This window comes from Tetrao urogallus (genome assembly GCF_951394365.1).
Source record: "Tetrao urogallus genome assembly, chromosome: 2".
NCBI lineage: Eukaryota > Metazoa > Chordata > Aves > Galliformes > Phasianidae > Tetrao > Tetrao urogallus.
The window spans coordinates 91,892,531-91,917,282 of record NC_136814.1 but is presented as its reverse complement, the minus strand read 5'-3'; the positions used below and the strand labels follow the sequence as shown (position 1 = coordinate 91,917,282).

Genomic DNA, 24,752 nt, shown 5'->3' with positions numbered 1-24,752 from the left:
CTGTCTTCCGAATATTTTTTAATACACCAGCACTCACATTTCAAACAAGGAGGGTGGAGGTATGTTTGTGCAAAAAAAATACTTGCATAAGATATAATTGTGGATTAATGCATGCCTTTACCAAGAGAATATTTACAAAGGTACAAGCAAAGCATCAGCTACAGCTGGATGCCTGTACTGATTGTTTACAAGTGTTTTTTGCTGGATCTGCTTATATAATGTCAATGATTGCCCACATAAAACATATCACAAGTTTTCAGATATTATTTTCTGAGCAAAAATGGGTCTCTTCCCTTCGAAAATTTCCCCCCATATTTCCCAGCCCCACCCTCTGCCAGGAAACTTTTCAGAATTAACTGTAACTGTATACTTTGGTTCTTTGAGACTTGGATGCTGTGTACTTTAGTTGATTCTACTGAAACTACAGAGAGAGAAAGGTTTACATAGATAAAGTCCTTCTAAAATCTATATGTATTAGTTATGGTACCTTGGCATAAATGCCCATTATACATACAGGTCAATGGTAGTAACCAAATTAATGTAGTAGTAATGGGATTAACCGATTCAGCTTTCTCTTTTTTTTTGGGATTTTGGACTCTATATAACCAGTATTTTCAAAATATATGACCAGTGTCCATTTACTCACGAGTCCATATGCTGATGACAGACATCATAATGCACTGGGGTGAAATTAAAGAATCATGCAAAAATTAATGAGCTATCTAAAAAATATTTTGTTCCCATTTCCAGGGAACACGTTTTTGGTTGGGTAGATTCACCTTTCTAACCAATAAAAATATAAGAAAAGCTTTCAGCACTCCTCAGTTGGATTCCTCTTAGGAACCAGGTATGAAAGTTGTATGACTTTTGTTTCAGCATTCTGTAAGGTCAGATCTTAAATCTCACAGAAAGACTTTGGAAGTGTTGTTTCCACTTGGGCAAGGTGGTGGCCAGTTGGGTGACTATAAGTATTTTCTAAGATATCTGAACTGTAGCATTTCCTCAATTATTTAAATTTGCAAACAGAATTGAAACATATATGACCAATCTTTAAAGTTATATGAGTTTGATGCAATAAGGAAGCCATTTCATTTAGCAGGGAACTCTGCTGGATGAGAAGCTTTGATAGATCAGTCTGATGTGCAACTGCTATTGCTGTCCTGATGGGCAGATGCAGGAAGTTGAGCAGTTTCTTGAAGAGATAATGGTTACTGAGCTTGTTGGTACTTAGGTTATGGTGCAACTGGTTTCAGCTATCATGAGAAATTCTGAATCTACACTATCAAAAATGTTATAAGGAAAAAAAAAGCAAAACTCAAGAGCTCAAAAAAATTGCTTTTGGCAAGCCGGCAGACTTGATACTCAGCATACGAATACTATCATTATGGAACACAGTGGTTTACTTATTCCAACACAGTTATGCATGCAGTTAGCCATCCTAATCAACCTAAAGTGGCTGACGTTGCTTTTTGACTGCTTTCCTTCCATGTATAGTAGGCTGTGGTTAAGAATAGCAAGAATATTACAGAGGTGCCTTTATTAGCTGCTTTGCATATTACTTGGAATTAAAACTCACACAGGTCAAGTTTCTCTTAGGATCCCATGTTACTCCTGTAATAACACATAAATTCGCTGATCTCTACATATATCTCTGTGTATAAGTACTTTATGACAAATGTTAGTCACTAGGAAAAAAGACATAAAATGTGAATAATGATAATATTTTATAAGAAAAGTATTATGTGATCTTCTGAGAGTAGACATGGTCATCATTGTATGGACAGACTTAGAGCAGAGCTAATCAGATAAAAGATAGAGTTAGCATCAATTCATGAGGAAGATAATGTGGGGTTCCTTGTAGCTTAAGGCTGTAGCCTTATAGGCCGAAGGGTGTAGATGAGTAAGAGAGTTTGTTTTTGGTGAGGTATAGAAGCTAATTAATAAACCGGACATTTTTAGATATTCATTTCTTATAATTTTGAAAGGGATCTTGATGTTTCACTTTCTTCTGCTCATAGCATACACAACACTGGTAGAATTTGGAACTGTTGATTTTCCATGCAAATAATGCATAGGTTAGGGATTCTGAAAACACATGGGCTGAATATGGCGCTTTCCTTTATCTGTTGAGTACATGGGAAAATTAGGTCTGTCAGTTCCTAAGTGAGTTGTCTGAATCAGTCACTGCTCAGTACAATTTAGACAGTGTAGTAAACTGTCATCCACCTTTTAAGAAACCATAGCAGGAAGTCTCAATGTATCCTACTGTTCTTTTGTCTAGAAACAAAATGCAGCATTGTGCAGTAGACAGTAAGATACCTGCACAATTCTCTTAAACGTTTCTTTTACTTGTGCTATAGATTAAAGCAGTTCAGAAAATTATTGTCTAAGAGGAGAAAAGTATTGTCAAAGAAGAGAAAAAGGTTAAAATCTAATAACGCAAGTATTGGTGATAGAAGAATTCCATTAGTAGGTATAGGACTATGGAGCCAGCAAGTAAGGGGGAAAAAAAAAAAAAAGGAAAGTTTTTTTCCCATTTCATAGGCAAAATGCAGTCTTCTGTTAGAAAATGACTGATCTTGGGAAACTCTGCTGGCATCTTGTTGCTCTTAGTTAAAATAAAGTGAATTTTGATGAGATTCTCAGAGAACTTCAGGTAATAAAGATGCAGAATTTTTCCTGAAAATACTTGGATTTTCACTGAACCCATCTCAAACTTTTTGAAAATCACATCTTTCTATCCTTGTCATTGAAAAACTAAAGAACTTGAAAAATAAGAAAATATCCTAAAGCAACACTCTTACAAATCTCAAAATACCAATTTTTTTTTTTTAATTAAAATAATCTTTTAGATGTGAGGCCTGAATTCTTTGCTCATATTTCTCTGTATAATCCACCAAATCAAAATTAATCCTTAAAATTTTCTAGTGGTGGCCAACATATTATCTTTCAGTTTCCATTAAATGTACTCAGTGTCTCTGTAAAACATCTCTGTGTCTGTGAACGACTGTTTGTTGGGAAGCCCTGATATTCAGCTCCATCACTAAAGGCAAGATGAATCTTTCCAGTCCCTCATACTCGAGAAAAAAAGGGCAAACAGGTGTTCTTTTTTAAGATAGGCAAATCTGTAAATTGTAATACAAATGGGAAAAGAAAGTAAGAAAGAGTAAGAGAAAAGGCTGATTTTAGATTGCCCCTTCTTTGTGATGGTAACTGTTGAAACTCTTTGGATTAAAATCTGTAAGGCACGTTTGATTGGCAAGGCACACTGAAGTTCTTCCTCCTGAGATGAGCTCACTTCAGATAGTTGGGTCCCAAAGACTGTTTCATAAAGCTTTTCTATTATAGAAAGAAATCTCCGCTGGAGGAGCTTCCGGAACAGATGTTCCAAGGCACCATTTAGCCCATATCATATGAAGACATTCAAGATGGCTTGTACTCCAGGTATTTCATAATCAACCAGGGTCAGGAGGAGGCTTATTCTAGGTCTTATTCAGGCTTATTCTAGGTCTAGAGAAACTTGATTCATCAATCAAATCCATTTCATAAATGATACTACCAAAATGAATGCAGCTTACCAGGAAGTGAAGTGTTAGGATGTATTAAATTTTTAGACTCTCCCTTACATTTTCTAATCAACTCAAATTAGCTGGCGTATACAATGATATACAATGTAGCAATATATGGTACTGTACCTAATTTATCAGGTGAAATACAGATGTAAAAGTAGCTGTGAAACGCAAATAGTATAAATTCAAGGAAATATAATTTTTTTTTTTTTTTTTTTTTTTTTTTAATGAAGGCTAGCATGCGAAAATAGGGAGAGATGGTGTAGCAAGTTTCACATTTTTTCGAATTATGGAATTAATTTTAACAGTGTGGTAAAATGTTCCATTTTTCCTCTACTTGAATGAGCTAGACACAGACACACAGGCACTCATAATTTGAAATCCACTTATCAATGTTATTACTGTAGTTAATGCTTCCTCTGTCTTCCTGCTGCCTTCATCAGATTGCTTCTGTAGCACTTATGTATGTCCCCTCAAGCAAGGGGAGACACAAACACCAATCATGTGCTGAGGAAATTGTGGTAGCATACAGCTTTCCAACTGTCCTTGCAACTGAAGACACTCGCCATCTTGATAAAATAAAGGTGACAGCTCTGTATTGTCAAGATGGCCTATCAGCCTTCTGGCCATTAATCATTTAATATTATTTAATAATTTAAACTATTGTCAGGAAAGTGGTCATCTGTTTAGTGAACGCGATGTTCAGCATTAAACAGAACACAGAGCTGGACATATCATTTACCTCATAGGCAAAGCATCTGAAAGAAGAAAACTGCAGCTTTAAGTGAAGAGGCCAGAAAGCATCATTTCACTGTTTGGAAAGATGCATCTGGATAGAAGTGCATTTTCCAGGCCCAAGGAAGAATTAATAAATACCTAACAGCCTCAAGAGGGTAAGCAGATATTAACCATCTGCTAATAGACTCTATTGCTATATAATTTCATCTTCTTTATAAAAGAAGATACCTTGTGCATAGGATATCTCACAGATAACAAAATAAAGAAGAAGAAAAAAGAAAGAGTTGCAACTGACAGTCATTTATCCTATCTGACATATTGATTTTCTCTAAATAAGAAGTTAAAGTTGCTTTAATGAACTAGTTATGAAGTACGCAAGCCTGGAAGTGCTTGGGTCAAGCCAGCACAATTTTTATTGATGTCTTTTTTCTCCATTGAAGATACAAATGTAGACTAGAAGTTCTGATGTTTAGCAGTTTATATTATTTCATGTGGAGACACAGGGACTAGATGATTTCTTTGAAAATTTTGATTGGGAATAATGTGATTGAGAGATTTGGAACAGATAGCTCAGAGCTGAAAAGTAGGTAATGCCAGTTCTTGTGGAAAAGGTTTGAATCTATTTATTTTAGTTTTTGTATATTTGCAGTTGTTTGGCTGGTGGATTGCTGTGGTTGGCTGCTATGCTAGAGTAGTAAATTTTGCTTGTTGGTCCGTTGCTCTGCTCAAGGTGTTTACTCTTCGCTGCTGATAAGAGAGTACGATTGGTTAAAGGCATTATTTAAGTGTTATTTTTACTTCTCTTAAGTGATATAGGGCCTGTGACAGAACTTGTTACGCGAGGATAAAGAATAAGCTCATACCTTTTAGCAGTCGGTCCTTTTAGCAGTCCATTTCCATGTTGAAAGTTAGGAACGTACTTTAGTTCTTTTCTGATATGGGGTTTTCATATTTAGCTCCTTTCTTTACAAATAAAAGGCCTTAAATGAGATGTGAACTTTCTGATCTTTCAAGAGCAAATGATTCAATTATAGCTTTATGCAATGTGGAAAAAACATTGACCTTTGATGAGACAGATTACAGATTTATGTCATACACAACTTCTGTTGACATAAGCAGAAATTCTGTAAAGGACACTGAGATACTTAGGGAGTTTGAACTAAAGGCTGTGGTAAAAGCATCTCACTATACATTCAGCAATGCATCTGATTTTAATACTATTTTGTTCTGAATTTATTTTGCTTGTGCATGGGGTTGCTTACCTGTATTTTTAATTCATTGACTCTTTCCTTCATTGTTACCTGAATTTGAGTTGTTGTGACTATTGTAATGTCATTTCAAGGCTTATATGTGACTCAAACTTTATCTAATCTTGCTAGAGAAGTTGATCTGTAAAGGAACCATTTATCTCAGCAGTTCTGCGTAGGTTTCTCAAATATTACAGTCCTCAAGAAGAGGCTGCATAGAGGCTAACTTTTCTGTATCTCTCTTACATCCTTCTGTCTGCAAATAAATGCAGAGTGGACCCTCGACTTCCCCTCTTTCATTTGTTATCTGGCAGGATGATGTAGTAAAATAAATTATTTCTGAAATTAGATGGAGTGGAGAAGAGATTCAGAATGAAAAGTACTGTAGCCTTAGAACTGTATTTCTGGTCTTTCTCAGATTCTCCACAAACAGTTAATCTCCAATGATCTTTTATTTTTGGCACAACTGTGCCAAGAGGCTAGTTGCTTGTGCAGCTTATTTCTTTTAAGAGCCAATAGTATACTCAGTATGGATGGTCTTTGCATCCATATCTGCGAACAAAATCATCTGATATTGCTGTATAAAGTCTTACATCTGGGACATAGCACTTTGGGAAACACTCCCACAGGTTGTGCAAAAATGAATTCTTTACGTTCTCTTTGAAATCCTTTGCCATTTACAGTGCTGCTTCAAAGATACCATTTTCCAGACTGTACTACATCTCAGAGAATACAGACCCTGTATAAATCCTTCCTGATACTGCAGATGTAAGAATTCCTTAAAAATGTTTCATTTGCTCAGTGTTATAGGTTTCTGTTTACCTAAACACTCTTGTGTTTAGATCGTAGCACAGAAGACAAATTTTAATCATTGTAGTCATTCATAGTTCCTGCCGGACTGACAATATTTGTCCAAAGAGTGAACACAAGGGGTAATTTTTTACTCTGAAAAGTAGAGAACCTCATTTGGTTGTTGAAGGGGTAAATTTTCCACTATAACATGTCCTTCAGGAGATAAAAAATTGAAATAAAAGTCCATACTGGATTGATTATTTCTTTTGATGCATATCTATTCTCCTGAATAAATTTTGCAGTCCTGGCAAATTGCTCCTGTCACAGAAATTTTATTAAATTTAAAAATATAAATTTACAAAAAAACACTCTCAGAAACAAAAAGTTTTGATGCGTTACAAACATATGAATGTAATTTCATCCAAACACTAGGAAGCCCATCAGGAATGGTTTATTTACTGTGCAGGTGATGAGGCACTGGAATAGATTGCCCAGAGAGGGTGTGAAGTCTCCGTGGAGAGACTCTTGGACACTCTGCTTTGGATGTCATTGCTTGAGCGGTGTTTAGACCAGATAGACCAGATAGACCCAGAGGTCCCTTAAAAACTCAAACAAGTCTATGATTCTTTGAGTTGTGAAGCATTTATTTCCCCTTTTACAGGTTTCTAGATGTTTCAGGCTTGTTCATCATCTGTGCTGCAAATGACATAGTCCTTTTATATAATGGGAGATACTTCTCTGGTTTAATTTTTTCTACAGATAGTCTGTGAGAGGAAACTGTTGGAGCTACAGTTAGCTAGCTAAACAGAAAGGACGATCAAGTTAGGAGAAGGTGAAGAGGGCTAATGTGGAGAAAGAAGCCACCTGAAGTACTTCGGTAGAGAATGTATAATAGTAATTAGGGAAGGCCTTAATTAGATGTGGTGGTGGAGCTTTTTTCACTGTTATTATTATAATCCTCAGAATTATTTGGAGCAGGATGACTTCATACAGAAAGTGCTGAAAGTAGTCAGTCTGTAATATTAAGTGCATCAAGTATCCATAATGCCAGAGTTACTGGATTTTTTTATCATGTTATTTCCAAGGAATCCGTGGTAGATACTATATGCTCTGTGCACTAAATATTCCTGTTTTAAAAGAAATTTGCATTGGCTCTGCAAGAAAAAGTTGTGCTAGCTAATAGAACTGACCTTTCAGGACTTAAGGTGAGTTGATTAGGTAAATAGTTATTTATCCCTAAAGGTTAGTTTTGCAGGCTATATTGTTAATAAGGAGAGTCCTAGTCTTAATGTGTTAATAGGGAGAGTAATAGTCTTATTGTGACACCAGAGAAACTTCACGGGAGATCTGCATTTACAATTAGAAAGAAAAGCAAGAAATCATGTCTACATTTTTTTCCATGTTAGATGTGGATAAATCAAAGTAACGGGTGTGAACACGAGTACAGGTGTAGCATGAATCTGATGGACTGAGATAAGCTCAGGCACATAAGCTGAGTGTGAGAAGTGAAATGGGAGTTCAACATCACATTTTCTTCTTCTCCAACACAGAAAGTTAGCAGTTAAACCAGAGACTGCTTTGGATAAGCATTGCTCTTAAGCACTCTGCTGAACCTCTTGTCACTCCTCCAAAAAAATTTTCAAGAACTCCAGCAAACTGAAGAAGGTCGTACTTCTGGGAAAGCAGGACATTATATATTTCTTTCTTGCTCCAGAAACACTCTAACCATATTATGAATTGACTGTTTAATATACAAAAACAGTCCTGGGAGCAGAGATCAGAAACAACATTTTTTCCCTTGTAGCTGAGTGCCCTTGTATACTAAGTACAATGAAAGCAGTACATTTTTGCATGACACAAATAACTTGAAAGTTATATAGTTCTCTTGTGTTTTCTGCTTCCTAGTCAGTTTGCATCCAGTCTTTTAATATGGTGACTAGCATACTTTTTTAGTGAATTTGATATTGAACCCATTCAAAGTAAGAAAGCTTTTACTCTTAGTTTTCTGTTCCTTAATAGCAGTACTATTAAATGGTTTTTTTTTTTTGTTTTTTTTTTGTTTTTCTGAGATGAAGGGGGGTTGAGCGAAGGAAGGAAGGAAACAGTTCTTCCTTCAACTATAACTTATAGCAAGTTGATCAAAGCAACAGCTTACAATAAAGTCTTATTCTGTCTGAATTTGTCTATAGACAAATTGGGTTTCTGTAGGAACTTGTATCCGAAAATGGCCAGTATCTAAAATTCTTCAGGGCTTGAATGGATGTAGCTGCAGAGTTTCTTAAGACTGGAGATATTTGGAGAGAATTAAAAGCAGAGCCTTCAACAGATAATATGTATTTGCGGTGTTTGGGTTTAGAGTTCAGGTGTGTCCTAGGTTTGAATTTAGTAGTTGTATCACCAAGAGAAATGGAAATACAACTATTCCTATACAAGTCACAGGAGAATTTCCATTTGAAAATGGTATAGAAATCTCTGCTACTATTCACAATAATTTGTTTTTGTTGAGCAATTCCAGCTGGAATGTCAATTAAATAGAATGATGAGGTGTATTGCTCCAAAAGCCAGAGAATCTTCTGATGCAGAAACAGAAAGAAAAAAAAATCCAAGTGTAAAAGGAAGTAAAGGACTTATGCAGGAAAAAAAGATTGCAGGAAAGCATAAATAAATTATTAGGAAACTGGCATGGGAGTACAGTAGAGAGTAAGTGAAATATGTTAACATTCCTTCCTGGAACAGCAAGAAATGAGGAAGACATGAAAGCAGCGATCTATATTCTGCACTGTGCAGAATAATTAAAATAACAGTGCGAAAGCTTTAAGAAGCATGGGTCCTTTTACAATAGAGTTGATCAGGATCAGGGTTAGACAAAATATCAACACTCACATGGAGTGCATTCTATTCTGTTGTTATATTTTTGCTTCCATTTTTCTGTAGTTCATGATGTGATGTAATGTAACATCCATTGTAGTAGTGTGACTTCATACCATACTGATAACATTTTATATTATTGATATTGGTAGAATTACGACAAGAGAAATGCAGTACACTTTTAAAAGAATAAGTGCTGATTCTCTGAGACTATTTATTGCATGGAAAACTGAGATTATTCAACTTGCCTTGATCTTTGGAACAGTGATGAGCCAAAATTAGTAATTATTTAGAAATAGTCAACTAAAAGAAATAAAGCTAGGAGTAGTGTGGAGCTCCATCAAGGGAGGATTGGGTTGGGTGCTAGGCAAAGGTTCTTCACCTGATAGTGATTGGGCACTGGAACAGGTTTGCTAGGGCAGTGATCATGGCCCCAAGCTGCCGGTGTTCAAGAAGCGTTTGGACAGTGCTCTCAGACTTAGGGTCTGGTTTTGTAGTTGTGCTATGTGGAACTAGGAGCTGGACTTGATGGTCTTTGTGAGTCCCTTTCAATTTGGGTATTCTATGATTCTATGATGACCAAAGAGAAGGTAACTGTCCTTTGAAAATATGTGTTTTGCTTGATATTTGCATGTTGCAAATCACTAAGAAGGCAGGCAGCATGGAAACAATGTACACAATTTGAGTTTTATGAATGTATTTGATGTAGTTTCATTTAATAAATCATTTGGAAATCAGAAAACATAATACAGCACCAGATACAGAGTCACTAAATAGTCTAGATTCGAAAATAACTTCAGGATAATCAAGTCCAACTATCAGCCTGGCCGTCTCAGTCCCATCTCTAAACCATGTCCCATGCTTCGTCATTTATGACAGAAGGAAAAAATTCACATTGGATAAATTATTTCATTTGGTTTTTAGGTAGCTCGCATACTTCAGTGTGCATTCAAGTTAATGAGACTGAAAATAATCATACAAGATATAATTGAGAGGGAACAGTGTGTTGGGGGAATTCAATATGGTTCACCTGGTGAATCCTTGGAGACAAAAAAGTAATCTCAGTCAGAATTGACTCTGATCTCATGTACCTTACTTTCATGTGTGAACTCCAGTTCGACGGTTCCTGCACTGTTTCTTGAGTCCAGACTCAGACTCAGGATTTAGTTTTGTGCAGATTGTCTCTCTGCAGATTTTCTGTGTGTGTGTTTTCTTGAAAACCAACTACTGTGGTTATTTGTTACTTTGACTGATCCACTTTGAAGTTTGTCATTTCTATGCAGCAAGCTGAAGTAGGAGTTCCAGCAGAGAAGTCATGCACTGAGATTGCACTGCTCTAGTCTATGAAACCACTGCTATTGTAGCTCGAAGGTATGTCTTTAGTTAGAAATTTATACAGATTTATGTAAATATGTAGATGGTTGCATTTTTCCAACAAAAGTTTTCTTTTTATGAGAGACAATCTTTCATCATCAGGACAAATATTCCAGTGCAGATCTGAACAGCAGTAGGAAATCTCTCCTGAAAGAGGAAGTGGTGATTTCTAAGTTGATAGTTCATTTTCTAAGTCAACTGTGCATTTTTGAGGTGGGAAGACAGTTGGAACAACCTGAGTGGAAAAATCCTTACAGATACAGAAGCAACAGAAAAAAAATATATATATACATCTGTTACCACAGCAAACATTTCCTGCATTTGACTGATCTCTGGTACTCTAGTCTCTGTCCTGAACATGTCTAGTGTTACAAGCCATTCATTTGCACAGTATAAATGGCAAATAAACAAGACATGTAAAGATTCCATAGCCAGCTGAGATCTAGCTGCACTATAGAGTCACTACCTTCTGCTTTGTGAGAACTGCTGTGTGCATGATTGACACTGACTGTTTAGAGTAGCGTGGTTACAATAAGAAGTTCTAGTTTAACTTTTTCCTTTTGAAATTCCAGCTGACAGTGTGCTTTCCAAAGATCCTAACTTACAAACTCTCTTGCCTTGTTCCACTTCTCTTCAGCTGGAGTAATCAAAGCCTACATCTATGTCTGTGAATAAAACAGGCCATAAAACAGGTCTACTCATTTAATACTGTGTCCAGCTGCTGCAGTCCATATAGTTACTCTTTAACCTTTCAAAATAGAATGACCACATCTGGATTGCTTCCTGGGAATGATCCCTAACTAGTACCACTGTACTGTGCCTGGACATTGTTGGAAGGATGCTAGATTATTCAAATCAAAATCATGCCAGGGCTTCAATAGAAGTTTAACAGTATGAATAACTAAATGTCAGTGCTTGGTCGCCTGTCCTGCCTCTGATTAGTTTACACTAGAATGACTATAACCTGAGTGACAAATTCCATTTTGTATTTGCTTTCTCCTTATTTTATGGCGTGTTATTCACCATTCTCTGTCACTAAAAGATAGGAAAACAGAGAGATGTAGATAAAGAAGCTAAATAAAGTGATAAGGGAAAAAGGAACAGACCACTTAGCGTAGGATTTTGTGTTTCAAATGAAGTGAAGTCTGTCACTCATTCACAAATCTTTGTCCTTCCAGATCGTTTGCCACTGAAATCACTGAGGGCATAGAAAGAGAGACAGGAACAAGAAATTTCAGCGATATTACATTTTGCAGTTCTCAGTGAGATGTGCCTCTATCTCCTCTGGCAGTTACATCAGATTATTAACATAATCTGCATAATCAAGCACAGTCAAATATAATTAATTAAACTTATAAGGTAGATCAGTCTAATCCAATAGGATGCATCTCAGTCCATGTAATTCATGCAGTCACAAGCATCCATCCTATCTGAGGCATCCATAATACCCCATCAGCCTTTTCCTATATAAGTTTGTCTATGTTTACAATCTAAAGATGGTTCTTCTTGGGTTGCTCCTTTATTCCATCCTCCCTGCAATTCCTTCTATGTCATATTAGTTATATTGTTAAAATTCAGTGAAGAACAATTTAAAAGCTCTGAGTAAAAACAGTTGGAATAGAATTCATCCCATCAACTTCATTTATAGCCAGTCAAGAAAAATAATCAGTTTTAGGGAATAATTCAGCCAATATATTTCAGATCCCCATCTTAAGATAAGATAAATCACACCCTGAAGGTGCCTGTTTATTTTTGTCCACTGCCTGTAGACAAAATCTGGATTGCTAGTTCACATGAAAACGTGTTCGGTATGGACATCTGCATTTAGTCAGATATCTGAACAACACTAATGAGAACAGATTATGTATGCCTACAGTAACAGTTTCCCACCTGTATTTCTCAAATTTGTATGTGAAAAAGAAAATATTAGTTTATGAACTGAGAACATGTTCTCCGGGCTACAGCTTTTGCAAAACAATGATATTGGAGACGGATGTAGATAGGGATCACTGTCTCCTGAGAAGCTATTGCAGTAGCTCCATGGAAGCTTCATATCAAGAGTTGTCTTAGTGGCTGTTCTTCCATCAGTACAGCCGGTCCTCTGCTCCCCTGCTGTTTCTCTGCTATATCTCAGCATTTGGAGAATAGCTTTGGCTGCTTCATTGTGTGCTGCCCTGCTGAGTTCTGCAAACGTGAGAGAAAGGAAGAAACTGCTGTACTCCACTGAGTCATTATGAATCTGTGAGAGAGAGCATCTCCTTTCCCTTGTATATACTTCTTGGGGAGCAAAAATAGGATTAAATGAATACCAGTCATCAGCTAAAGATGCCTCGTTATTTGTCAAATTCTGAATCAGGTTAAAAAAGTTAATTGACTGACCCCAATTATGGTCCCCAAATAAGTGTGGTCTGAGCATTGGTTAAATTGTATTGTCCTGGCAAATCCAGTGTATCCATCTCTGATCATGGGTACTCTTGATGAGTTCCTTCTCAAACCTAAACATGTGCCTTGATACCAAATACTGCAGATGCTGCAAACCATTCATAACTGGACTGACTGGACAGGGCTCTGAAAACCCTAAGAACTTCTAAGTCAGCCCTTTTTTCAGCCAGGGTTGGACCAGATGACATCCAGAGGTATGTGATAAGTTCTAAGATCAAAGAAAGGCAAGGAGTATCTTGGGAGGAAAAGAAGAAATCCTAAGCTGACCACATCATCATGGGCCAGAAGTTAGATTTTTTTTTTTTAATAAATTTTTGTGTGTCTATCACTAGAAATAAAAATGTCACAGACGTGGTTTTGTAAGAGAAGCTTCCTCAAGTGCCTCTAGAATCTTTTTCCAAAACTGTAGGGTTTATTCCTATATCAAGTAGCTCATGGATGATTAACAAATAACTGTGTTTTAAAAAATATGTTGTAAATTCATTCTTCTGGATGATCCAGTCCTTCATCTGAATTCCTACTTGATTTTATGATATTAATCATAAATGGGAATGACTGAAGAACCTCTGTTTTCTACCAATACTTCACATGAGTACTTAGAGATTAGAATGCTAATCATGGAAGTCTTAACATAAATAAGGCATAATAAGAGACTGAAAGAATGGTTTAAGTTAAGAAAAAAGAGTGTTTAATGGCATTTGTTATATACTTATGCATTGAGATGAGAATACACTGCTTTGTATTGTAACCAAAGTCTTCAAAAAGGCTTCTATGCCAAAGTATTTTATCAATATTAATATTTTTTTAAATTTCAAATATATTTTAATACCAAAAAACAAAAAAAACAAAAAAAACAAGGAATGCTTTTGTATATCAGGAACCACTCCTCAACAAACAAAATAATTCAGATCTGTAAGGATGCCTTTTAGTCTTTAGGATAAAAAAAAATAGTAATACTTATTTTTCCAGTGAGCACAGCAGGGTAAAATGTGGAACACATAGAAAATAAGAATTTCAAAATGTAACAAGGAAACAATGAAAGAAGAAGAAAATACATGGTAAGCCAGTAAACTATGTTCAGTTTTTGAATGTCTATACAGGCTTGCTCTGTATTCTTTTCACTTTCTTTATAATACTGAATCCTACTGTGATGTGCTGTGTTCTTTTATCTCAGACCATCCTTGCCATGACTAATTACTCCTATTCTTAATTTATTTTACTTTGAACATCAGTTATTATTTGAATATTGTAGTTAATACAGGAGATTCAAAGAAGTAAAACCCACTATTATAAGTGTAGCAATCTGAGAGGGTGGGTTTTGATACACACACACACACACATCTAATGTAATGATTGAAGTGCATCAAATACAGAAGTGAACAGTTATTTTTTTTTTCTTTTTGCTGTCAGTAGGTAATGTAAGGTCCATAAAGGAATTGAAAACTGTGAAGATAAATTGTTTTGGTCTTTACCTGAAGCAGTGTAAGAGAATTCAGGAATTGTTGCAGATATGAAAAACTGCACAAGGCCAACTTCATTTTTCAGTGTGTGCCTCAAATAGGCAAATTTAAAGCCTTGTGCTCTGGTCCAAATCTCAAATCAATAGGAGTATTCGATCTTCTAGAGATTTTGCTTAGTAGAGTTGTATATGTGTTCTATTTCTTCAGTGTGGAGTGGAGAAGAAACCAAAACCCTTTCAGAAGTTGCTGTAAGCTCACTAAGTTTTCCACATTCTCAGTTTCCTTACTCTTAAGATTCTTCCATTTAGTTGTACATTCAGTGTACAAAGAACCTTATCCCATATGATGTTGTAACGTATAAGATTTGGAATTTGTGTCAAGATTGTTTTTGCATCTTGATATAAATATGCATGTACCTCATTTTACAGCTTAGAAGAGTAAAATGGCAGCACATAGTAACATATGCTGAGCACTTAGGAACTAACAAGAGGCAGCAGCAAGAGCAGTGAAGTATCCTACAACAGGTGATGCTGCATGGATAATGAAGCCATCTATCTGGGCGGGAAGCCTACATGTAGATTCAGCTTGTTAGCCATCGTGTTTTCCCATGCTTGGGAGAAATTGAGTAATTTGATACACAGACCACACATTTGGAAATTCTTGTTTCAGAAGTCTTTGGTCTTCAATAGGTTGCTATTATTACTGAAGTATCATTGCCTCTCTCTGCAGAATCTCTCAAACTAACTGCTATATATTATCATACTCAAAATGAAGGTGCCATTTTGCATTCCTCCTTACACTAAAATCATAGCAAGCCATTTATTCTGTCAAGAAGTTGTTCACATAAATAAATGATAGAAACAAAAGGAGGTAGCACGGATATAGAGGCTACAGCCCTTATTTGCCAGTGACTCTTTGTATGACATAGAGTCACTCACCTGCTTTGTACCTCAATTTCCCATCTGTACAATGGGCTTAAAATACCTACCTCACAGGGGTGTTGTGAGGCTTTTTAATATAATGTTTGTAAAGTGCTTTGAGATCCTTGGATGAAAGGTGTAATAAGAAATCAAATTATCCACATTTTTATTTTTTACTGCCATACAAGACTGCACTTTTGTTCAGATGGCTAAAGACTTCCAGCTCTTAAACCTATTCCACATATTCCTCACCATAATTTGCCTGACATTTGTTTTATCTATTGGGGGATAAACAAAACAAATTTTGCATTCACTAATTACTAAATTGTCATAGTATTCTGGGAATGAGAGCTAAAATAATCTAATATTTGTTTTAAACTGTGTTGCATATTCCTTTTCCATGCAACCCCAAATCTTACTTGCGGCTCTTCATCTAATTAGCTGACTTGTTTCTTTTTTAGACACTCGGATGCTTCTCCAAATAAAAAAAATGTGATTTGAGTCAGTGGTTCTAAAAGTTCTGTAAGGAATAGATTAGGTTGTTTAGTCCTACATACTTTGCAGTCATTTAACAAAAAAGCTATTAAATAACATCATGTAAAGGTTAGTAGAAGTTACAGGTTAAATCTAAGGAAGCATAGAAACATGAAGTCTAATCAAGATTAGATTTCACTCAGCTGAATAAAAGACACATATGTTCACACAGAACTGCGAGGCTGGCATATTTTGTGGAAGTGAACTAAGACACAATCTAATTTATTACTTAAACTTTTAGTTTAATAAACAAGTGACAAGGATGCTTCACTAGACTAGGTCAGTAGGCTCAGCATACAACAAACTATTATTGAGGAGATGATACAGTATGCATAAACAATGTATTTGTTGGAATTAACTGCTTCATAGTGATAAGAAATGTGTGAAAAATAGTTGTTAAAAAAAGTAGCAGATCTAAGAAAAGGACAAAAATTGAAAGAGGAGGAATGAATCTAAATTAAAATTGTTTTCCTGCCTCTCTCATCCAGGATTCATGCTTTACACCTTTCTCCTCCACCACCTTTTTTTCTTCTTCTTTTTAGGACTGAACGGGCAGGAGCCCTGAAAAGGATATAACCAAACAGAATAAAAAATATTATAGTTACAGCTTTCACCCAGCTTCACCTACTCAAAAGGAATTTACATGTCTTCATTCATACAGTATGTGACTCATATTTTGACTTTTTACTGTTGTGGAGGCAAGCTATAACACATTCCTCCCTTGATAATCATTTACATGACTCTTACTCATGTAAAAGTAAACACAAAAACCTTTATGTAGAAAACAAACCCTCAAATTTATTTAGTTTTTTACATTTTAGGAGTTGGCCTAGAGTAGTCACTTTTTTCCTGAACAGTTCTCTGGATGGCTTTTGAAAACATATTTTTTCCCCATGCTTTATTTTATTATCCTGAATTTAAGTTAAATTTGGACTGATTTCATCAGTTTTTCTCTGTGTTTCATACTAAGCCTGAAGGTACTGCTTCTTTAACTATTTTGATAGTCCTTTTTCTACATCTAACTGCCAATCACATCTAGCTACAAGAAGTACCCCCAAAACTGCTGCAGTTTCTACTTAACAATCTTCTTGGCAGTAGGTTTTAGTCTTAAATCTAAATAAATGGGGTACGTACATTTTGCTTTAGAAAATGATCACTAGTGTATTGAAAAATTTGATTTTCCGATAAAGCAAACTAATTATCCAGTAATCCTTAAATACCTACTTCTATGCAGACATTCAGGGTGAATTTTTTTCACATAGGAAGCATAAGTGACATCCCTTACTATTAAAAACTGATACTCAGATATTTGTAATTTTTAGTAGACAGAAGCATGAATATGAATAATGATTATCTTGAGAGTAACAGCAACTAGAATAAAACCATCCTTAATGATAAATAGGTAACTCACTGCTGACTAAGAACATCTTGTTACGTGAAAACAACATAATACGCTTTCCTGCTAATTAGCCTCCCATTGTATTGAAATGTAACAGGTAATATATAGTAACTTCCATGCAGAATATATAGTAACTTCCTAGACATAGCCTAGTCATCTATCAGGTCTGCTGCTTAACTACAGCCTACTATCATCCCAGGATCCCTAACCACTGTGTAGAAGCAATACTATCTTGTGGCTGAAATATTAATTATTGTGCTGTTGAGCTTTGTATTTAAAACTCTGATTTACTCTCTTATCCACTGACCTGAAAATTACTTTTAAAAAAAATCATTTTTCTGTGATCAAAATGTTAGTATACAAGCCACCTACTAGCTGAACTTTTTCCACTTTGTTTTGCTTAGCCCAAAACATAAAGTCACACTTTAGAAAGTGCTGTATATTTAGGTGCACCAGTGATGCAAATACATCTGAGCAGAAAATATGATACTAGCAAGTTGATGGACTAGCTTTTGACTAGGTTTTAATTGTTGGATCTCTACTGATTTCTTTGAGTTTGCAATAGATTGAAAAACTGGCATAACACGTCAACATAATGACAGACTTAGGAAATTTCCTTTCAGTTTGTGATGCTAAACATTTAAATATTGCTTGATAGTTGATCATAAACAACAAAATTTATGAGACATTTGTTAGTAAGCCTTGGTGAATGTATATCTGTTTTAAGAACGGGTCTAATAATAGCATAACTTCTGAGTGAACATGAGATATCAGAAAGTGCTCTCTGGATGATATTCATCTGACCAAATACAGATATCTTTAAGGTAGGCATCTGCTCTGAGCCCCTTTGTTGTCAATGAAGAGAAACAGGCACTTTTAGTAAGTAATTCATTTAATTCTGAGGAAGATACCTTAGCCAGATCAGGTGGATTATACCCCTATAGTGTCTGCCTCTTTTACTGATCAAGGACAGGAATATCGAGCAGCTTACTGGGATACAGATGCCTGCCTTACTCATGTCTAAAGTTAGGTGAAATGAATCTCACCCTTAGGGCCTCACACTGGCTCAGTCTTAATACATATTCCCCTTACAACCGCTGCTAAATCAAAGCTAAGTAAAAAACATGCACCTCTGCACCTCTATGTTAGAATGCACAGGGTAGTAGATAGCAGCCCTACCATACATGTATGACCATATAATTTGGGCTAGCATATTAACTTAAAATTGCATTATGCATATAGTTACTTCTATCTTCCATTCATATAACAACTCTTTTAAAATTTGTACTTCTCCACAGTTGATGTAATTAAACTAATAGATTGTGATTTCTGCTCTTGGATCCACTAAGTAAAATGTTATTTTGATCTTAGCATGTAGTCATTGGTTCTACTGTTAATGATGTGTATGATGTTAAAAAAATAACCGTTTCCTGTTTGGTGTATATTTTTTTCTCTTCTGGTGAATTTTATTCATCATTAAGAGAATAAAACCAGTAGTGTTCACTCCTTTCCCATTTACCATATTTACAGAATATAAAGGAGTGAGACATATTTGAAACCTAGGCAGTTACGTTATATTAGTAATATGGTTGCAGTAAACCCCATAAAACTAAAATTAGAGATGAGAAAGAGAAGCTGAATTTTGTATGCCATAATATTTTATCATAGTAGTAGTGAGCACTTTGATTGTTTTTATCTTATCAGTACTGTGAAATAAATTTGTATGAATAGCAGAAAAACAGAAATAGCCCTATGGACTATAGAGAAATTCACTTAATAAAACTTAACTGCACATGGGCCTTAGTTGAATAGAATTGCTGTGTAATTAACAATATCTGACATGCAGTTTGTTTTCTGTCCATGTGATTGCAACAACAGTTCCAATTGTAGCCACTTTTTTTCTTTTCTTTTCCTTTTTCTTTCTTTGTTTCTTTCTTTGTTTCTGTTTTTTATGCAGAAGACCATCAAATGAATTGTCACAATACTCGAATAATGCAAGACACAGAAAAAGACGATAACAATAATGATGAGTATGATAATTACGATGAACTGGTGGCCAAGTCATTGTTAAATCTTGGCAAAATTGCTGAGGATGCAGCATACAGAGCCAGGACAGAATCAGAAATGAACAGCAATACATCTAATAGTCTGGAAGATGATAGTGACAAAAATGAAAATATTGGTCGGAAAAGCGAGCTGAGTTTAGACTTAGACAGTGATGTTGTTAGGGAAACAGTGGACTCCCTTAAATTACTAGCACAAGGACACGGTGTAGTGCTATCAGAAAACATTAATGATAGAAATTATGCAGACAATACTTCACAGCAAGATAATAGGAATATGAACTTTGTAATGTTAGGGAAGCCTGTGAACAATGGACTTACGGAAAAAATGGTGGAGGAGAGTGATGAAGAGGTGTGTCTCAGCAGTTTGGAGTGCTTAAGGAACCAGTGTTTTGATCTGGCTAGGAAACTCAGTGAGACAAACCCACAGGAAAGAAATCAACAGCAAAACATGAACACTCGTCAGCATGTCAGGCAAGAAGATGACTTCCAAGGAAGAACACCAGACCGGAATTACTCTGATATGATGAACCTAATGAGGCTTGAAGAACAGTTGAGCCCCAGATCTAGGACTTTTTCTAGCTGTGCAAAGGAGGATGGTTGTCACGAAAGAGATGATGATACCACCTCTGTTACTTCAGATAGGTCTGAAGAAGTGTTTGATATGACAAAAGGTAACTTAACCCTGCTTGAGAAAGCAATTGCTTTGGAAACTGAGAGAGCAAAAGCCATGAGAGAAAAAATGGCAGTGGAAGCTGGAAGGAGGGATAATATGAGATCATTTGAGGAACAATCTCCAAGACAACTTTCTGGGGATGACAGGAAGCCTAAACCCAGTGACGGCCATGTCAAAAAGCCATATTATGGTAAAGGTAATATTTCTATATACCGTATGTTATGTCATGAGAAAGTATGAACTAACGTGTTAAGTTTTGCATAGAATTCTGAAATGAATTTATAAATTCCACAAAATGGTAAATTTGTTTAAATTGTGGTAGTATGGCATGATTGTAAAATAGTTTCATGCTGTGACTATGAAAAAAAAAATCGTTCTGCAATGTTAGAAATATGCACAGTATTTCAGTGAATATCATTTGGCTAAACTGAAAAAATAAGTTTTCGGGGAAATAAACAAGAGATCATGTTGAAAGAGGCAAAGATTTTTCTCATATTTAATATATTTTATAGTGATTATAAAAAACATGAGAGAGTGGAGTTTTATGTAGCAGGTAGTCAATCAGCTTTGAAGTGCATATTTTACAGGTTGGATTGGGTAGGTGGCATTGTGATTTATAAAATTATCATCAAATGACAGTTATTGATGAAGCCTCTCCCATCTAAAATGTAGAATTGCCTGATAGAAATTGAACAGTATCAGAATGACCGATAACACAAGATAGGGGCAGTGACTGCACATTAATTATCTTAAGATAGTAAGGTAATGGAAACCATTTGCTATGCAAGGCATGGTGTGGCCTGGGCTGAGATCAATAGCAATTTATTTCTTATGTGCATTCCACTTCACTGGTTTCATTCCATTGTGGAAACAGTTAAGGTGCTGCCTTGACCATAATTCAGTATAAAAGATACACACACAATATATACACACAGAAAAAAAAAAAAAAACTTAAAAAAAAAACTTAAAAAAAAAAGTGAAAACACCAAAAAAGGCAAACTAAAGGTTTACTTTAGAATGCATTTTAATTTATGGGATTATCCTTGTTATGGTGTGTTTATTTTACCACATTCCTCTTTAACATATCTACATCTGTACTGCAGGGCTGTGTTGTATAAATTATTCAATACCTCCTGAAAGTGAACAAACACCTTTAATTCCCATTGACTTTAGTGGAAGTTGAGGACATGCTATTATTTCTTGGGAGCTGCTAAGTAGGGACTAGGTTTATCTTGTATTTGTTATTATAATAATAGATTCATCTCTGAAAATGAACTGAGATGTTGAGCATTTTCCTACTTTTTTATAAATCATTGTTTTGAAAGACTGATATCAGCCTGAGACATTCAGGTAGGCAGAAAGCATCTTGGTCCAATCAAGGTTTTGATTTTTTTACAAAACTTTAAGAAAAGTAGTGTCCCGTCTCTTAGAAAAGCATGGAAATTACTATTATCAAAAACTCTTGTGAGATGTATTATAGCGAAGTGTTGTTGGCTTTGACTATATGTATATGTATATATATATATATATACACATATATATATATATGGTCTAATGAAGGCTATCGTGATGTTGGGTATTTGGGAAAGACAACTTTAGTTTAGTGTATTATTGCATTTCTATTTGGATGTCATTCTAAATGTTGTTCACATATGTCACATATGTTAGGTGCCTTTTCCCTTTGAATATGTGTCTGTAATAAAACTACAGAAAAAAATGGAAAAACTATTAGTTTTTCAAGAGCTTTTTAACTCTTCTGTTTTTCAATCCTTCCAATCTTTATAGACATAGACTGTATGCATTTATGCATATAGATCTGCTATCTCCCAAAAGACAATATAAGTCCTAAAACAATATAAGTAAAAGACAATAGCAATAGCGTGGACTTAATATTTCACTAAATTCTAGGGCTTCTTTGAAACATCCTGTCCTTTAAGAGCTGTAGGCTGAATTGATAATAGGTCCAAACCCCAGCGAGGGAACCAAAAGACCGTGCTATGTGTTGTGGTCATTTGGACCAAGAATGCTGTGGAAGTTTGGACCAAGATATGTTGTGGAAATTTGGACCGAGAAACATTGTGGAGTGGATAGTTCTATGCTTTCTTTAATTAAGGTAACAAGAAAAAAGTTTATTCCTTCCTTACATTAAAAAGGTAATTGTTGAGAAAGCAAGCTTTAAGTTAGACAGTTGCTTATATCATTTGTTCTCAACTGATACACTATCTTCCAAATGCTCCTAAAAGAGACATCCACAGAGATAAATGATATGATGAAGTGGAAACTTTTGGGGTACACAGGTTTGCAATGAGAAATACTTCAAGGCTTCTGTCTTGAACCATTAAGGGACCGCTAACTATTTTTTCCTTGCTGTTTAGAGCTTTTGTCTGAAAATTTGTGAATTTAAACACCTTTTGAGTGCTCTAACAACCATCATTCAGGCAATAGGTCTAGTGGTTGGCAACACTGCACATAGCAGGGGGGTTGAAACTAGGTGATCACTGTGGTCATATAGCTGTTGTGACATGGAGTGAAGAAATGTTGCAGAATTAAATAAGAGTATGCAATATTTCTCCCCTTTGGCAATGAAGGATTTGCAGAAGAGTATCTAGTGTTCTGTAAAAAGTTATGGAAAGTTTAGTCAGATGTCTTCCATTAAAAGCAATGGGAAATTTTATGTAAGTTTTGAAACAATTATGAAGAGTATACAGCATCTTTTCTGACTCATTAGACCATAAAGGCTCCTAAGTATCTGATAAGTACTATACCTTTCCAGCATAGTCTTGAATACAGTAAAAAATTGTCTTGATGCTTTAAGATTTAAGCATCAGGATCCTCAGTTGCTCCAAATTAGAATATCTTCATTAACCTCTGTGGAGCTCTGGCAACATGAAGTAGCTAAAGTTCCTCTAGATTAAAATCTATAAAAAGCCGTTATGGTCTATTAATCATCTACATTTTTACAGTCCTCAAATATTGTTATATTTATATAATTTGTATTTCATTTATGTTACCTTTTCATATATCTAATAGTTTTATGCATTCCAAAGTTCTTGACATGAAGAGTTGCTTAGAATTGTGTATGTATGTAGCTGTGGGCTTGATGTTCTAGTGGTCTCAGCACAGGCCTATTTGGAAAGACCTCTAATCCCTCCTTTGACATTCACTCCTTCTGTGGCCTTGGTTTTAATTTTTTGATCTCAGTTTCCTTAAGTATTAGATTATGGTATTTTCAGGAGTGTTGTGATAACTCTATTGCACTTTGAAGATGGATTTGTGTGTACATTTATTATTAAAGAGAGTAAAGCAAAGAACTGTATTTTACAGTCAACATACAGGCTAAGTAAAATAAAACTTTTGCAGTTAGGGATTCCATTTGCAAAAGTTAAGTTTTAAATGTTGTATTAAAATGGAAGAATGTATTTAAGACATGGAGAGTCACTTACAGTGAACTAAAGTATTTCGCTAAAATGAAGGTGTTTCTGAAGGACGTGGAATGTAAGAGTTTATTTGCACAAAACTACCAGAGGGAAATCAAGGAAAAATAAGTCCACAACTGAGTATGAGCTCTGGATTCTAAAGATTTAAAAAATGGATTGTGTGTGAAGATCTGCAAATATTGAAATTGCCACTAATCTAATTGCACTGAGGGTTGCATTTGTTAAAACTGGGATGGCATTTAACGTAAGAAAGATCCTGTGGAAAATGCATAGCAAAATTTTCTTTTCCAGAGGAGAAAGCATAAATCCTGAAGCAGAGCAATGATGAGAACAGGAAAATATACTTAAATGAGGATAACTCTGACTGGGTATCGAAAGGATGGTAAACAGAAAAAAAAAAAAAAAAAGGAAAAGAAAGGGAATATCAGTTTACTTTGACCCAAAATGGTAGCAGTGAGAGTATTCTGAATTCTATTCCTTCAATACTAATGTAAACATTTGTACTAGTCTCAAAGTTTGACTACTGTGGTCAAGACAATGTGATATGATATGTATCATGTGCTGGGCAGGAAGGCTAGTAATGTTATTTACAGATGTTCTGTAAAAGGAAACCAGCTGATGAAGTATGCGAACACATACTAGTTCAGGATTAATTTCACCACCAGTTCCACTACTTGGCAGAAAACTTTATCTTTCTGAAAAAAAGTCTCTTCAGACTTTTCATTGATTTGTAGACAGAAGATCCAACAACATTCTAAAAGATCGTTAACCTTTTAAAGTTATGAATATTCAAGCAGCATACATGCATTTTTGTTATGGCCCAAATTTCCACAGCAAATAGTGTGTTTTGTAAGTCTGATTACAACATTTACCCCATCTTAATTTATTGAAGAGAAAGGATTATGTACCTAATTTATACTGCTTTATAAGGAATTTAAAGAAAATAGAGTAATCTGCTCAGAGTGCAGAATCTTTGAATCATTATGCTAAAGAGCTGGGTTTGCTACTGTCAGGAATTGAACTTCTATGACAGTATGTTTGTAGACTTCAATATATCAGGCAAGTAAGAATGTAAAGATGGGAAACTCCAACTAAACAGTTTCCAAATGACCTTACACCCTTGAGCTGATGCTTGCCAGCAGAACATTGATTGACAGTGGTATGGCTTTGCTATAAAAAGGTCACTTTGCAATCACTCTGGATGGTTATTGCTGTGATTATAGGACTCTGCAG

The 24,752-nt window shown here is 35.4% G+C and overlaps 1 protein-coding gene across 3 annotated transcripts in view; it reads left to right on the top strand.

Moving 5' to 3' along the window:
- MYT1L (myelin transcription factor 1 like) overlaps window positions 1-24,752 on the top strand; it is a gene marked incomplete at both ends in the record, with an annotated part of 124,509 nt that overhangs the window by 28,197 nt on the left and 71,560 nt on the right. For 2 of the 3 annotated variants that reach the window (XM_079532453.1, XM_079532454.1), the window contains one exon: window positions 19,301-20,272. In XM_079532453.1, the coding sequence (XP_079388579.1) occupies window positions 19,301-20,272 (972 nt within the window). Of the gene's footprint in view, window positions 1-19,300; window positions 20,279-24,752 lie in introns of all 3 variants that reach the window. The other variant, XM_079532452.1, reaches the window with a different exon arrangement.